Source organism: Salvelinus fontinalis, chromosome 26 (genome assembly GCF_029448725.1).
Source record: "Salvelinus fontinalis isolate EN_2023a chromosome 26, ASM2944872v1, whole genome shotgun sequence".
Lineage (NCBI taxonomy): Eukaryota > Metazoa > Chordata > Actinopteri > Salmoniformes > Salmonidae > Salvelinus > Salvelinus fontinalis.
In genome coordinates this window covers 14,438,584-14,454,344 of record NC_074690.1, presented here as the reverse complement: position 1 = coordinate 14,454,344, position 15,761 = coordinate 14,438,584, and the positions used below count along the sequence as shown (strand labels likewise).

At 44.9% G+C, this 15,761-nt stretch overlaps 1 protein-coding gene across 1 annotated transcript; it reads right to left on the bottom strand.

Moving 5' to 3' along the window:
• Positions 1-7,610: 7,610 nt before the first annotated feature.
• LOC129824520 (thread biopolymer filament subunit gamma-like) lies at positions 7,611-15,277 on the bottom strand. The gene is made up of 9 exons (XM_055884214.1): positions 14,432-15,277; positions 13,985-14,045; positions 13,752-13,847; positions 13,345-13,524; positions 12,525-12,650; positions 10,613-10,833; positions 10,242-10,288; positions 8,405-8,449; positions 7,611-7,768 (listed from the first exon to the last, which is right to left on the bottom strand). Exons 1-9 carry the CDS (start codon positions 15,223-15,225, stop codon positions 7,707-7,709), a joined length of 1,632 nt encoding a protein of 543 aa, XP_055740189.1. The 5' UTR covers positions 15,226-15,277; the 3' UTR covers positions 7,611-7,706.
• Between the last annotated feature and the right edge of the window lie 484 nt (positions 15,278-15,761).

Below are 15,761 nucleotides of genomic sequence, written 5' to 3'. Positions count from 1 at the left end.
GACATGTGCTTTGGATTTCTTCACTGTAGTATAAACATTAGAAGGTGCATTATGTTTTTTTGCAAAGGACGCACACACGCGCACGCACACACACAGACACACGCACGCACACAGACACACACGCACACATGCATGCACACACACACGCACGCACACAGACACACACACACACACACACAATCTCGTCCCTCCTGTTATAGGAATGAAGGCCTATACTGCGCTAAATTACTTAGGTTTGTTACATCAGGCACCATGGTTACAATGGTTACCATTCCATTATATTACTGTAGTTGATTGAGTAGAACCCACACACCTTGGCCAGAGAGTCCACTCACCTGGTTTCCCAGGTCTAAATCATTCCCTGACTAGAGGGGAAGGATGCAAGCCAGCATTGCATAAAGAGCTGTCGAAGCCTACACAGTAGGTGTTTTCAAAAGACACTGTAACATAAGGCTACAACATGGGTGGTGGTAGAATCCTATTGTGCTATCTCCTGGATCCTTATTCTATGTTATTATATATGATATGGTGATTTAGTAGATACCTGTCTCTACTTGTCAAGGCGCCGGGGTCGACACTGGAGCAGATTAGTAAGGTGATACACTCCAACCAGATGCCGTCAAGTTAAGAATTGCTCGAGGTGTTTACCGTACTCTTGTTTTCTTACCGTTCAAGAGTGCCACAGTGTCAGGCCTGCTGTCATGTGCCGAACGAGTCGTTAAACAACCAGATGAACTGAAGACATGACAACGCACTGAGGGTATATTTAGTTGTAGGCACGGTTCCAAAACCGTTGTATGTGTTTGCGTTACAACACTTGTTGTAAATATTTTGAATTTCGTAATGTACATGGGGCCTATGAACATTAATTATGTAACCACTCCCCTCTTCAAATCAGGGTTGATTGGAAAAAGCTGTTCAGAAGAAGACATTGTATTATCATATCTTTGTACTCCCTGACGGCCGAAACACGTCAGAGTTTTTTTTCCCATCTTTGTTTCTGTTGAACATGTCATATAAATAAAGGCATTTTTTTATTAATTATTTGAAGAGTGCCTTAGTTCTCCTTTCTTTGTGAAGTAATTTCAAAATGCCTAGTCTAGTAATATCATCCCGTCTCGGCTCACGTCTCTAATCGGTTCTGCCTGGATAACCCCTGGATGCTACCAGCTGTACGTTATATGGTGATTTGACACTGTCATGCTTGCCTTGACTCGCCTTTTAGGCCTCCGTCGTAACATCTAGTGATATATCACCTGTCTCTCATATCAATCTGCACATCCTTTAGGGCCAAAACATACTGAAAAACACGGGCAGGAAAAGCAGTGTAACTTAATGGAAATTAGACAGAAGTGTGTGTGTGTGTGTTCAGTTTGTGTGTGTGTGTCACAGTGTGTGTGTGTATCAGTGTGTGTGTCACAGTGTGTGTGTCTCAGTGTGTGTGTGTCTCAGTGTGTGTCTCAGTGTGTGTGTCTCAGTGTGTGTGTCTCAGTGTGTGTGTGTGTGTGTGTGTGTGTGTGTGTGTGTGTGTGTGTGTGTGTGTGTGTGTGTGTGTGTGTGTGTGTGTGTGTGTGTGTGTGTGTGTGTGTGTGTGTGTGTATGTGTGTCTCAGTGTGTCTCAGTGTGTGTGTGTCTCTGTGTGTGTCTCTGTGTGTGTCTCAGTGTGTGTGTGTGTCTCTCTGTGTGTGTGTGTGTGTGTATGTGTGTCTCAGTGTGTGTGTGTCTCTGTGTGTGTCTCTGTGTGTGTCTCAGTGTGTGTGTCTCAGTGTGTGTGTGTGTGTATACGCTACACTGTAATAAGATATCTTTCTAAACTTTACTTGAACTCTTCATCATAAGGGACTGCTTATAATGACAATAAAGCCCATAACCACTGTAAAGACACAAAACAGTGTTTAGACTAGCAAACTTGCTAACCAATAGCTACCTTCAATTTTCAATAGCTTACCTTCAATCTTCAATTCAAGCCTACTAAAAAGTGTGTGCTCTCAGGCCTGGAGGGAAGCAAAAGTTATTCCCCTATTGTACCTAAGAATAGTAAAGTCCCCTTAACTGGCTCAAATAGCCGACCAATCAGCCTGTTACCAACCCTTAGTAAACTTTTTGTAAAAAATGGTGTTTGACCAGTGCAATAATATCTAACAAGTAATATCTAACAATTTCACAGCTGTCTTGTTAGACTTCAGTGCAGCTTTTGACATTATCGATAAATGTCTGTTGCTAGAAAAATGTGTGTTATGGCTTTACACCCCCTGCTATAATGTGGATAAAGAGTTGCCTGTCTAACAGAACACAGAGGTTGTTCTTTAATGGAAGCCTCTCCAACATAATCCAGGTAGAATCAGGAATTCCCCAGGGCAGTTGTCTAGGCCCCTTACTTTTTTCAATCTTTACTAACGACATGCCACTGGCTTTGAGTAAAGCCAGTGTGTCCATGTATACAGATGACTCAACACTATACACGTCAGCTACCACAGCGACTGAAATGACAGCAACACTTAACAAAAAGCTGCAGTTAATTTCAGAATGGATGTCAAGGAATAAGTTAGTCCTAAATATTTCCAAAACTAAAAGCATTGAATTTGGGACAAATCATTCACTAAACCCTAAACCTCAACTGTGAAGCAACACAAACACAAACACACGATAACATATGCACTACACATGTACACATGTATTTTGTGTTATAGATAAGTAGTAGTAGAATAGAGGCCCGAGGGCACCCACTTAATATGTTGTGAAATCTGTTCTGAATGTATCGTAATGTTTTTAAAAATGTATAACTGCCTTAATTTTGCTGGAACCCAGGAAGAGTAGCAGGCAGTAGCTAATGGGGATCCATAATAAATACAAATACAAATACCTAGATAAAAGTTTGTGTCCTGAGAGTGTAAATGAGCAACCAACTTGACTTTTTGTAACATCTGCTATGCCATCATTATGATAGTGTTATGTAGACCGTATGACAAAGGGTTCAAATAAAGTGATATTAAACAGATCAATGGGGGTAAAGTTAAATTCGAAACATGATTGGTAATGCCATTAGATTTGTAACCTATTCTTACATCACTGTGTTTGGTACAGCTGATGTGGTAATACTGAGATGTGATGAGAAAAGTGTTGCAAGCAATCCTATGCAATGAAGCTGGTATTACAAAACAACAACTTGTGTTTTTTTGTGAGCAAGAACTCGTGTCTGTTGTCTATGATTTGGGGTTGCTCTAAAGTTCAACCCGGTGAAGCCATTGTAACAGAATAACCAGACTTCACACGATGGTGGGTTTCTAAAAAGTTGTAACAGCGGTAACAGCAGAGGGCAGATTTTATACAAATTAAAACGACTGAGAACATAACAAATATATACATTCAAAACTGTGTGATGTTTACAGTCTTAGTAATTCCCCCGAAATACAGTATGTATATATATACAATATATATATTCAACAATACAGTGCATTCGGAAAGTATTCCAACCCCTTCCCTTTTTTCCACATTTTATTACGTCACGACCTTATTCTAAAATGGATGAAATACTTTTTTCCCTCATCAATCTACACACAATAACCACATAATGACAAAACAAAACAAAAGAAGAAATAAAAAAAACAGATACCTTATTTACATAAGTTGCATAAGCTTGAAATTGAGCTCAGGCTCATCCTGTTTCCATTGATCATCCTTGAGATGTGTCTACAACTTGATTGGAGTCCACCTATTGTAAATTAGATTGATTGGACATGATTTGGAAAGGCACACACACGTCTATATAAGGTCCCACAATTGACAGTGCATGTCAGAGCAAAAACTAAGCCATTAGGTTGAAGGAATTGTCCGTAGAGCTCCGAGACAAAATTGAGTCGAGGCACAGATCTGGGGAAGGGTACCAAAACATTTCTGTAGCATTGAAGGCCCCCAAGAACACAATGGACTCCGTCATTCTTAAATGGTAGAAGTTTGGAACCACCAAGACTCTTCCTAGAGCTGGCCGCCCGGCCAAACTGAGCAATCGGGAGAGAAGGGTCTTGGTCAGGGAGGTGACCAAGAACCAGATGGTCACTCTGACAGAGCTCTAGAGTTCCCCTGTGGAGATGGGAGAACCTTCCAGAAGGACAACCATCTCTGCAGCACTCCACCAATCAGGCCTTTATGGTAGGGTGGCCAGACGGAAGCGACTCTTCAGTAAAAGGCACATGACAACCCACTTGGAGTTTGCCAAAAGGCACCTAAAGGACTCTCAGACCATGAGAAACAAGACTCTCTTGTCTGATGAAACCAAAATTGAACTCTTTGGCTTGAATGCCAAGCGTCACGTCTGGAGGAAACCTGGCCAATACCATTCCTACGGTGAAGCATGGTGGTGGCAGCATCATGCTGTGGGGATGTTTTTCAGCAGCAGGGACTGAGAGACTCATCAGGATCTAGGGAAAGATGAACAGAGCAAAGTACAGAGAGATCCTTGGTGAAAACCTTCTTCAGAGCGCTCAGGACCTCAGACTGGGGTGAAGGTTCACCTTCCAACAGGACAACGACCCTAAGCCCATAGCCAAGACGACGCAGGAGTGGCTTCGGGAAGTCTCTGAATGTCATTGAGTGGCCCAGCCGGAGCTCGTACCAAATCAAACATCTCTGGAGAGACCTGAAAATAGCTATGCAGCGACGCTCCCCATCCAACCTGACAGAGCTTGAGAGGATCTGCAGAGAAGAATAGGAGAAACTCACCAAATACAGGTGCGCCAAGCTCGTAGCGTCAGACCCAAGAAGACTTAAGGCTTTAATCGCTGCCAAAGGTGCTTCAACAAAGTACTGAGTAAAAGGTCTGAATACTTATGTAAATTTGATATTTCCATTTATTTATTTATACATTTGCAAACATTTCTAAAATCCAGTTTTTTGCTTTGTCATTATGGGGTATTGTGTGTAGATTGATGAAGGGAACGAGACATTTTTAGAATAAGGCTTTAACGTAACAAAACGTGGGAAAAGTCCAGGGGTCTGAGTACTTTCTGACCGGTCTACATATGTTTGTTTTGCTGTGTGCTTCTCTGCTACATGCACATCTGACTCTAAGATTACATCATCCTGTGGTCAACTTGAAATAGCTTCCAGGAAAGAAAGGTCACGTTTGTCCCTCCACACTGTCTTTGAACACAATCAACAACAACAACAACGCTCAAAACGTCTGCAACTCTATTGGGAGCTGATGATATACTTAAGCAATATGGCCCAAGGGCTTGTGGTATACGGCCAATATACCACGGCTAAGGGCCTTTCTTAAGCACGACGCAACGCGCAGTGCCTGGATACAGCCCTTAGCCGTGGTATATTGGCCGTATACCACAAGCCCCCCCCCCCCCTCCCCCGAGGTGCCTTATTGCTATTCTAAACTGGTTACCAACGTAATTACAGCATTAAAAGGAAATGTTTTGTCATACCCGTGGTATACGGGTATATACTGATATGCCACGGCTGTCAGTCAATCAGCATTCAGGGCTCGAACCCCGCAATTTATAATAGAGGTTAAAGCTGCATTGGGTCCATCGCTGTCGAGTATGGGAGTAGCGACTTCCATCATAGGAAGTATAATGTCATTGAAAGTTTGTATGTCCTAATATTGCCATAGCAATGTCAACAAACATGTCATTGTGACCTGACATTTCTATTGGTGAACAATGCCATTGATTTGGCATTTGTTTACATTCCGAGGAGAATGGTGCACATCAGAGGAAGAGGAAGTGGGTCAGTGTGGGCAAATCTTAGTTTTCTGTTTATGTTCACAGAGGACATGACACACACGTGCACATGACGCACTCGTGCACACGTCTGGTGTGGGTAAAGATAGCAGTACCAATCACAGAGCCCTCTGTTGAACAACTCCTTGAAAGCACCGAAATGGGCAGCTATTCAACCGAGTAAAGTTTATTGAACTTTTTACAATATTTTGTAGAAATTAAAAAAAAGAAGCTGCAATCCTGTGGAAATGATACTGATGACAGTATAACTTATTTTCTAATGCTTGCACAAGTTTGGTAAAAGGGGGATGCCGTCTAGTCATAATGGTTCATTCAAGATATTCACAGACAACCATTCTACAGAATACAGAATACCATTCTTAATGATTTATATTGAAGTAGGTTATTTATCTAAACCTACTTAGGTCTAATTTTACATTTTATTTTCATATCAACGGCATGCAATGTAGCCAATACCTTTTGTAAACTTTTGTAAACTTTTGTAAACTTTTGTAAACTATTGTCACAAAATGTTATTTCGATCTCACCTTTTTTTTTTCTCTCTCTCTCTTCTTCTTCCAAACGTGTAACCTTGGTAACCACATGCCGTCACAAACAGAAAGTGAAGAACAAGCGGGGGGGAAAACTGTGGCCAAAGCTAGTAGCCAAAAATACGACGTGGTTAGAACCTAGCAGCAAGGCAAGGAGGTCCTAGACACATCTTTTGGAATTATATTGGCAGCTCTAAGAGTACTGAGAAAATACAGCACCTACAGAAGCTTCCCAAGTATAACGAGCCAAAGCATAATTTGTTTTATTACACCTTTTTCAATAGTTAGTTCATCTTTCCTAATGCTTTCTTGCAGTACTTTTAAAACATATTTTGAAGTTGGTAATTTTGGTAACACTTTGCAGTATTACTATAACGTTATACAAAAATGGGCAAATATATTTAAAAAATATATATTATTTCCAGGCATAACACATTTGTAATCTCTACACACACCAGACGTGTGCACGTGTGTGTCATGTCGTCTGTGAAACATAAACAGAAAACTACCTGCTCATATGAGTAATTACAAAACGTATTACATTGTACTTACGGTACATCATTAATTACACTGTAATAATAAAACGAATTGTGTAAATTTGTAATTGTTCCATTGTCATGTACAATGAACACTATAATTACCTACAATAAGCTAATACTATATAATATATATATAATAATAATAATCTTAGATAATTGATTGCTAAAACATGCAGTATAGCTGCAGATTCTTAACTAATATTAAATAAATGAATAGATTTTAACCAGTGAATTTGTTTTTTGAACAAGCACCCTACGCACAACAGGGTTGTCGTGACAACAGTCCGTCCTGTATAATAACTGTGTATGACTTCCTGTGTAGCGTGACAAACTTTCACAGCAGTTGCGTGTGGGGGTTGGCTGTCCTGTTTTGAACATCGTATGGTGTACTTTATCTGGGGCCTTTGCATGCCAAGCGCAGACCACAAAAATAACGATATTTGAGGAACAGGATAGAGATGACAGAGAGAAGCGTACACACACACACAGACATTCTCACATGCACCCTCCAACTATCCTGTTTCTACTCACAAAAACAAATAGTTATGCAACTAACGTAATTATGCAATTTCTAATCAAAACACAGTAAATTAACGAGTGCACAGACACTCAGTCACACATCCACATGTAAAATTATATGAGTTTGAAAAACGTATATAGACAATGATAATAACATCTCCATGACCTTATAATGTAACAGAGCCAACGTAAATGAGCAGGGGGAGTCAGATGTAAAGATGCAATGTTTATTGTGTCGTCTATAAATCAGGGAAAGTGGGGGGGGGGGGGGGGGGGATATAGATTGACAGAGAAGCTAGAGAGGGTTAGGTTAAAAAGAGTTGCTTTAGCATCTGAGCGTCCAACGTTCCAAAGGTACCCTGGTGGAATCAGGTGGATTCAGATTCGTCTGCGGATGCGGCGTCAGAGATAAGAGAGGTCTCCGTGTGTTCTGAGGGGAGCAAAGTGAGTGCAAGTACAAAAAAAACAACAATATTACAAATGTTAGGGTAATACTGGAATTAGATTTGGCATCAAAATTACCCTCAGTATTAGTAAAGGTGTGCAATGTTTTTTGTATACTCGGTGTGTATTGACTAATGGCTTTACATGAGGACGTGATGACTTGTAGAAGGCATGTAACGTTACACAGAGTGTACAAAACATTAAGAACACCTTCCTCATATATTCAGAACAGCCTCAATTCGTCAGGGTATGAACTCTACAAGGTGTCTGAAGCGTATCACAGGGATTCTGGCCCATGTTGACTCCAATGCTTCCCACAGTTGTGTCAAGTTGGCTGGATGTCCAATGGGTGGTGGACCATTCTCGATACACACGAGAAACTACTACCATACCCTGTTCCAAAGGCACTTAAATATTTTGTCTTGCCCTTTCACCCTCCGAATGGCACACATGCACTATCCATGTCTCAATTGTCTCAAGGGTTAAAAATCCTTCTCTAAGCTGTCTCCTCCCCTTCGTCTACACTGATATCAAGTGGATTTAACAGGGGACATCAATAAGGGATCATAGCTTTCACCTGGATTCACCACATGTTATGACACATGTTATACATGTTACTGACCTGTTATGATCTGTTTAACTTGAATTCCCCCTCCTCCGCCTCCAGCTAGAAAGACAGATATGAAAGGAAAATCAGATGAGGGGATAGAGAAAGAGCACAGAAGAGATAGCGAGGGAGATACCTTGTTAAGCCATATTCACACATTTGTACTCATGAGATGTTGTGACCAAAAACAAAAAAAAAAGCTGTTCAGCAACTTCCCCATCTTGCTAAACGTGTTACAGACTTCAGCGGAGAAAATAATATGAGCAGAAGGGTAGTTTTCCATTCTCCTACCCTGAGGCTCCCTCTATGTGTGTGAACTTGCCTTTGTATCTAGCCTGGGTAGGGGAGGTAAAGGGGAGCCCTGAGGAGTGCTGGAGCGGGGAGCGTCCCAGCCTGCAGGATGGAAATGTGGAGGTGAATGAGGGCTCTGTCTACCCGTACACTCTCCCTCCACACTCCCCAGTATTCCTGCCCCCTATACTCTCCCTCCACACTCCCCAGTACTCCTGCCCCCTACACTCTCCCTCCACACTCCCCAGTACTCCTGCCCCCTACACTCTCCCTCCACACTCCCCAGTACTCCTGCCCCTACACTAGACCTGCCCTCCATACTCCCCAGTACTCCTGCCCCCTACACTACACTCTCCCTCCACACTCCCCAGTACTCCTGCCCCCTACACTACACTCTCCCTCCATACTCCCCAGTACTCCTGCCCCTACACTCTCCCTCCACACTCCCCAGTATTCCTGCCCCCTACACTACACCTGCCCTCCATACTCCCCAGTACTCCTGCCCCTACACTACACCTGCCCTCCATACTCCCCAGTACTCCTGCCCCCTACACTCTCCCTCCACACTCCCCAGTACTCCTGCCCCCTCCACTACCCCTCCACACTCCCCAGTATTCCTGCCCCCTACACTACACTACCCCTCCACACTCCCCAGTACTCCTGCCCCCTACACTACACCTGCCCTCCATACTCCCCAGTACTCCTGCCCCCTACACTACCCCTACACTCTCCCTCCACACTCCCCAGTATTCCTGCCCCCTACACTACACCTGCCCTCCATACCCCCCAGTACTCCTGCCCCTACACTACCCCTACACTCTCCCTCCACACTCCCCAATACTACTGCCCTCTACACTCTCCCTCCATACTCCCCAGTATTCCTGCCCCCTACAGTACACCTGCCCTCCACACTCCCCAGTACTCCTGCCTCCTACACTACACCTGCCCTCCATACTCCCCAGTACTCCTGCCCCCTACACTACCCCTACACTCTCCCTCCACACTCCCCAGTACTCCTGCCCCCTACACTACCCCTACACTCTCCCTCCACACTCCCCAGTATTCCTGCCCCCTACACTACACCTGCCCTCCATACTCCCCAGTACTCCTGCCCCCTACACTCTCCCTCCATACTCCCCAGTATTCCTGCACCCTACACTACACCTGCCCTCCACACTCCCCAATACTCCTGCCCCCTACACTACACTCCCCCTCCACACTCCCCAGTACTCCTGCCCCCTCCATGCCAGCTCCAGTGGTCCTACAGATAAATCATCCGTCAGGTGGTCTGACTTCGACATCTCCACAATGTATTAGTTAAGATTTCTCGATAAATCGATTAGTCAAATGAAAAAATAGATATAGGATGTTTGTTTTTTTACTGTTGTGAGGCCATCCATTTGGGTACTTTTTTAGGGGAGGGGGGGGGGGGTTAAAAAGTCGCCACTCACTGACAGCCTATGGGTGCTCGCACCGCCATTTTGGGTTGTATTTTCCCACGTGGTATTTTTGGCCACTCTATTCACCTCCACTATACTCCCTTGTTTCAAATGTTTCTCACCCGAGAAACTGTAGGAAGATGCTGTAAATCCGGATGTCTCAGGTAATCTGGAGGAAAAAGAGTGAAAATATGACCGTTAACACCCTCCTCATAGACTTTTTAGATGACATTATATTAGGTTAAATTGGACAAAAAACCAGTACACATGCCTTCATCTACACCAGTTAGGGAGATAACTTATATAGCTGCTTTCATTGCCTTATTGCCTTGCTGGACCCCAAGAAGAGTAGCTGCTGCCTTGGCAGCCTTATTCTAATTATTTATCCATAATAAATACAAATACAAATCTGATTCTGTGGAAGTAGAATAACACATTCTTTGCCAGAATTTCACAGTATCCTTTTAATACTGTATGTATGGATTGTACTGACTTGAAGTGGTCTCCTTCCAGTAGGGTTCTGTAAGTGGAGATCTCCACGTCTAGAGCCAGCTTGACGTCCAGAAGCTCCTGGTAGGCCATGATCTGCTTGTGGAGGTCATTTTTGGCCACCTCGATGGCCAACGTCAAGCTGGAGGTCTGACTCTGGTACCCGGCCACGCCCATGCTTGACTGGGCATGGGCTTCTGCCAAGCTCTGCTCCAGGGACATGTTCTGGAGAGAGGGGTGGAGAGAGAGCAGAGGAATGGAGGAGTGTGAGGGCGGGGATTACGGACAGAGTAAGGTAGGAGGGTAAAGGACTGAAGGAGATTATGTGCGAAAAGATGAAGTGAGACAGGGAAGAGGAGAAGAGAGGGTGTGGGAATGGGAGAGGAATGGGAAGAGAAATGAGGGTGTGGGAATGGGAAGAGGAGAAGAGAGGGTGTGGGAATGGGAGAGGAATGGAAAGATGAGAAGAGAGGGTGTGGGAATGGGAGAGGAATGGAAAGAGGAGAAGAGAGGGTGTGGGAATGGGAGAGGAATGGAAAGAGGAGAAAGAGAGGGTGTGGGAATGGGAATGGGAGAGGAATGGAAGGAGGAGAAGAGAGGGTGTGGGAATGGGAGAGGAATGGAAAGATGAGAAGAGAGGGTGTGGGAATGGGAGAGGAATGGAAAGAGGAGAAGAGAGGGTGTGGGAATGGGAGAGGAATGGAAAGAGGAGAAAGAGAGGGTGTGGGAATGGGAATGGGAGAGGAATGGAAAGAGGAGAAGAGAGGGTGCGGGAGTGGGAGATGAATGGAAAGAGGAGAAAGAGAGGGTGCGGGAGTGGGAGATGAATGGAAAGAGGAGAAAGAGAGGGTGTGGGAATGGGAATGGGAGAGGAATGGAAAGAGGAGAAGAGAGGGTGCGGGAGTGGGAGATGAATGGAAAGAGGAGAAAGAGAGGGTGTGGGAATGGGAGAGGAATGGGAAGAGGAGAGAGAGAGAGAGGGAGACGAAAGAAAGACAGGGAATACATGAAAAGTAGAGAGTTGAGTGAGATGGGGAATAATTAGAGAGATGATGAATTCTACGCCAGTATTTATCTATAGTACCTATTGTATTTGCATGTTGTAATGTCTTGGATGAGCAAAGATCTTTAGACAGTGAAAATCATCTCTTGTTTTAGAAAGGAACAGCATTTTCTTTCAACAGAAAAAACAACAACTGCAAATGAATTCCTCTCTGAGGAAGTCTGTCTGGCACATTCAGAGCTGGTGTCATCTGTGGGACTTTCCTGTCACTCAGAGAACCAGATACTGATTCAACCACTTCCTGTGTCTTCTGCATACTACTTCCTGATGTGATTTATCATAAAGTCTGACGGTGATCTGCTGGGAAGCAGTGTACTGAAACAGCCGTTAAACAGTCGGTGTAGCTGGCGAACCGTGTGAAAAATGTTTTTTTGCTTTGTTGGCTGAGGTACATTTTGCACAAGGTCTTACTCAGATGTTTTACTGCAGGTGGTTTCTTTTCAGAAATTGGCCTTGTGATAGCACTCTGGTGTGGAATCACCATGTGGTCACAGTGAGGCATTTTATTTGCATGTATTTAACTAGGGAATTCAGTTGAGAACAAATTCTTATTTACAATGACAGCCTACCCCTTGCCAAACCCAGACGACACTGGGCCAATTGTGCGCTTCCCTATGGGACTCCCAAATCACAGCCGGTTGTGATACAGCCTGAAATCGAACCGGGGTCTGTAGTGACACCTCTAGCAGTGAGATGCAGTGCCTTAGACCGCTGCGCCACTCGGGATATAAGACCAAGACTTTGAGATCAAAATGTTAGGTGTCCCCTCCCACCCCCAAAAACTTTACTGTAAAGAGGGTTGTTTTTTTGTGCGTGTGTGAGGTGAAGTAGTAAGATGGAGGGTCCCACTCACTGCAGTGACCAGGCCTTGGAGCTCTAGACCGAAAGCCTGCAGCTCCTTCCGGGCCACTGAGATTTCCATCTTAGCCTCTGAGACGGCCTCCGAACTCTTGGCAGTAGCGGTCTGTATCTCTTCCATCTGCAAGAGGAGAGAGACGCTCCCTGTTAAAACACTATTTACGTTCTTTGGGATTAGCTCATTTAAACAAGCGCCATTTTGTCACTTGATACCAGGTAGTTGCCATTCAGTAGTGTTAAACTATACAGATTACAAGAAAGTATCAAAAAGTATGCTTTGTTATGACAGACAGACAGACAGACAGACAGACAGACAGACAGACAGACAGACAGACAGACAGACACAGGCCAGGGTAGACAGACAGGGTAGACAGACAGACAGACAGACAGACAGACAGACAGACAGACAGACAGACAGACAGACAGACAGACAGACAGACAGACAGACCATGGTAGACAGACAGACAGACAGACAGGCCAGGGTAGACAGACAGACAGACAGACAGGCCAGGCTAGATAGACAGACAGACACAGACAGGCCAGGCTAGACAGACAGACAGGCCAGGGTAGACAGACAGACAGACAGACAGACAGACAGACAGACAGGCAGGCCAGGCTAGACAGACAGACAGGCAAGGCCAGGGTAGGCAGTTAGACAGAGACAGACAGGCCAGGCTAGACAGACAGACAGGCAAGGCCAGGGTAGACAGACAGACAGACAAGGCCAGGGTAGGCAGACAGACAGACAGGCTAGACAGACAGACAGGCAAGGCCAGGGTAGGCAGTTAGATAGGTGCAGTAAATTGTTGAAGAACCTTCAGTTTGTAGTAGGCGTCCGCCTCATCTCTGTGTTGCTGCACAGACTTCTCGTACTCCACCCTGATCTTGTTGAGAGCGGTGGAGATGTCGAAGGACTTGACCGTGTCAACCTCGATCATGGACACGGACGTGTCCATAGACTTGGTTCCCAGTTTGAACTGCAGAGTGGACAATTCCTGTGTGGATAGAAGGTGGACAGTGATGTACAGAGTCAGCTAGACAGAGTCAGCTAAACAGAGTCAGGTAGACAGAGAGTCGGGTAGACAGAGAGTCAGGTGTGATGAACACAGACACTTCGACAACCAGATATCAAAATAATGACATCGTTCATTTACTATACTCATACTTAATTTACTATACTAATTTACTATACTCATAAACATAAACACTTAATTCTCTGTACCTCTTCCTGCGTCTTGGTGACAAATTCCAGTTCGTCCTTCAAGCTGGAGTACTTGGCATCCAAATCAATGCGTAATTCAGATGCCATATCTATGTCCTGGAAAGAGAGAGTGGTACATCTACACGCTGAACAAATTCGGAGGGAGAGTAGGGAATTTTGTCATGGGGGAGGAGGATTATGTCCTTACACCGTATCCCAGTAAAAAAGAAATGCCTCTTTGTTTCTCTCTTTACCTTCTTCATAGCTGAAATGTCAGAGTCCAGCTGAAACTTCACCCCTTGCTCAAAGTCAAACCTGCAACAACATGCAGCAAAACCCTTTTTAATGCACCATTCAGCTGTGCAAGGAAGTTCCATCAAAACATCAAGCTTGTCTATAGATGGAGCCACATGAATATGGAACGAGGATAAAAGTACTAGGCAAAATAAAAGCTATCCGGTCAAGAGGCATAATTTCAACAAATTGAGGAATCTTAAAGGTTTACCGTTTAGAGTTTCCATATAGTTTTATCAACCGAATAAAGTATTAACTGCTTATTGAATGTTCAATTACTTACAGTATTTGGCTAAATAAAGGTGAACTAAGTTACGATATTTATAGTTGTATTGTGCTTGTACTCTAACCAAGATATTAAATCATTCATCTGAAAGTGAAATGAAATATGTGTAACGGACACTCACTTGGCCTTGAGTTCGTGGGCAGTGCCGCGAACGTTGTCCAGCTCGATCTCCAGTTTGATGGTGTCCAGGGTGAGCGTCTCCAGGGCAACGCGGTACTCGCCGAGCTGAGCCTCGTACTCCGCTGTGGTGGTGCTGGAGGACTCTGGAGACCCCATGTCCGCACCCCCCGACAACTGGGACAGTCTGGCCTCCAGGATGGCATTCTCCTGCTGGAGGGCTCTCACTTTGCCCATGTACGAGGAGAAACGTTCGTTGAGGCCGGACAGCATGTTCTTCTCTGCCTGCCGGGACCGCATAGGAGCCAATGCTGGGCCCAGAGAGGTACCCAATGCCATGGCCGACCCGCCACCGATCCCCCCTGCTGCCATGGTGCGTCCCATAGCGAAGGCAGGACTGGCCATCAGGCCTCCGCCGCCACCATAACCTCCACCATAACCTCCACCATAACCACCATCTCCACCATAACCTCCACCTCCACCATATCCTCCACCATATCCTCCACCACCACCTCCACCTAAGCCACCACCGAAACCCAGCCCACCCCCTGCTCCCCCACCCAACCCCAGCCCAGACCCCATAGCCAGTCCTCCTCCCAAGCCCAGCCCCATGCCCAAGCCTCCTCCGCCACCTCCCCCAAAGCCACTGCCACCTCCCCCAAAGCCACTGCCACCTCCCCCAAAGCCATCTCCAACTCCCCCAAAGCCAAAGCCCAACCTGGCTCCACCGCCTCCTATTCCCCCAGACAGGCCCTGGCCACTACCGGCCGACATCCTGGAGGACCAAGTCACGGACATGATGTGCAGCTGAGGATCACAGCATATGCAGCAGATGTAAGAGAATGGGAGATAGAGCTGTCTATGAGAGTAGATTCCCCAAAGAAAGCAGATCTGGATTTATATACTGTGGAGCCAGGGAGTGGGAGGGGGGTTGAGGGAGTGGAGGAACAGGACGAGGCTTGTGACTCAGACAGAGCCCTCGGGTGCCCTTTTGCCTTACTATGAAAAATTGCCCTTTTGATTGGTGGTAAAAAAATATATATTTACAGTTGAAGTCGGAAGTTTACATACACCTTAGCCAAATACATTTAAACTCGGTTTTTCACAATTCCTGACATTTAATCCTAGTAAAAATTCCCCGACTTAGGTCAGTTAGGATCACCACTTTATTTTCAGAATGTGAAATGTCAGAATAATAGTAGAGAGAATGATTTATTTCAGCTTTTATTTATTTCATCACATTCCCAGTGTGTCAGAAGCTCAATTAGTATTTTGTAGCATTGCCTTTAAATTGTTTAACTTGGTTCAAAGGTTTTGGGTAGCCTTACACAAGC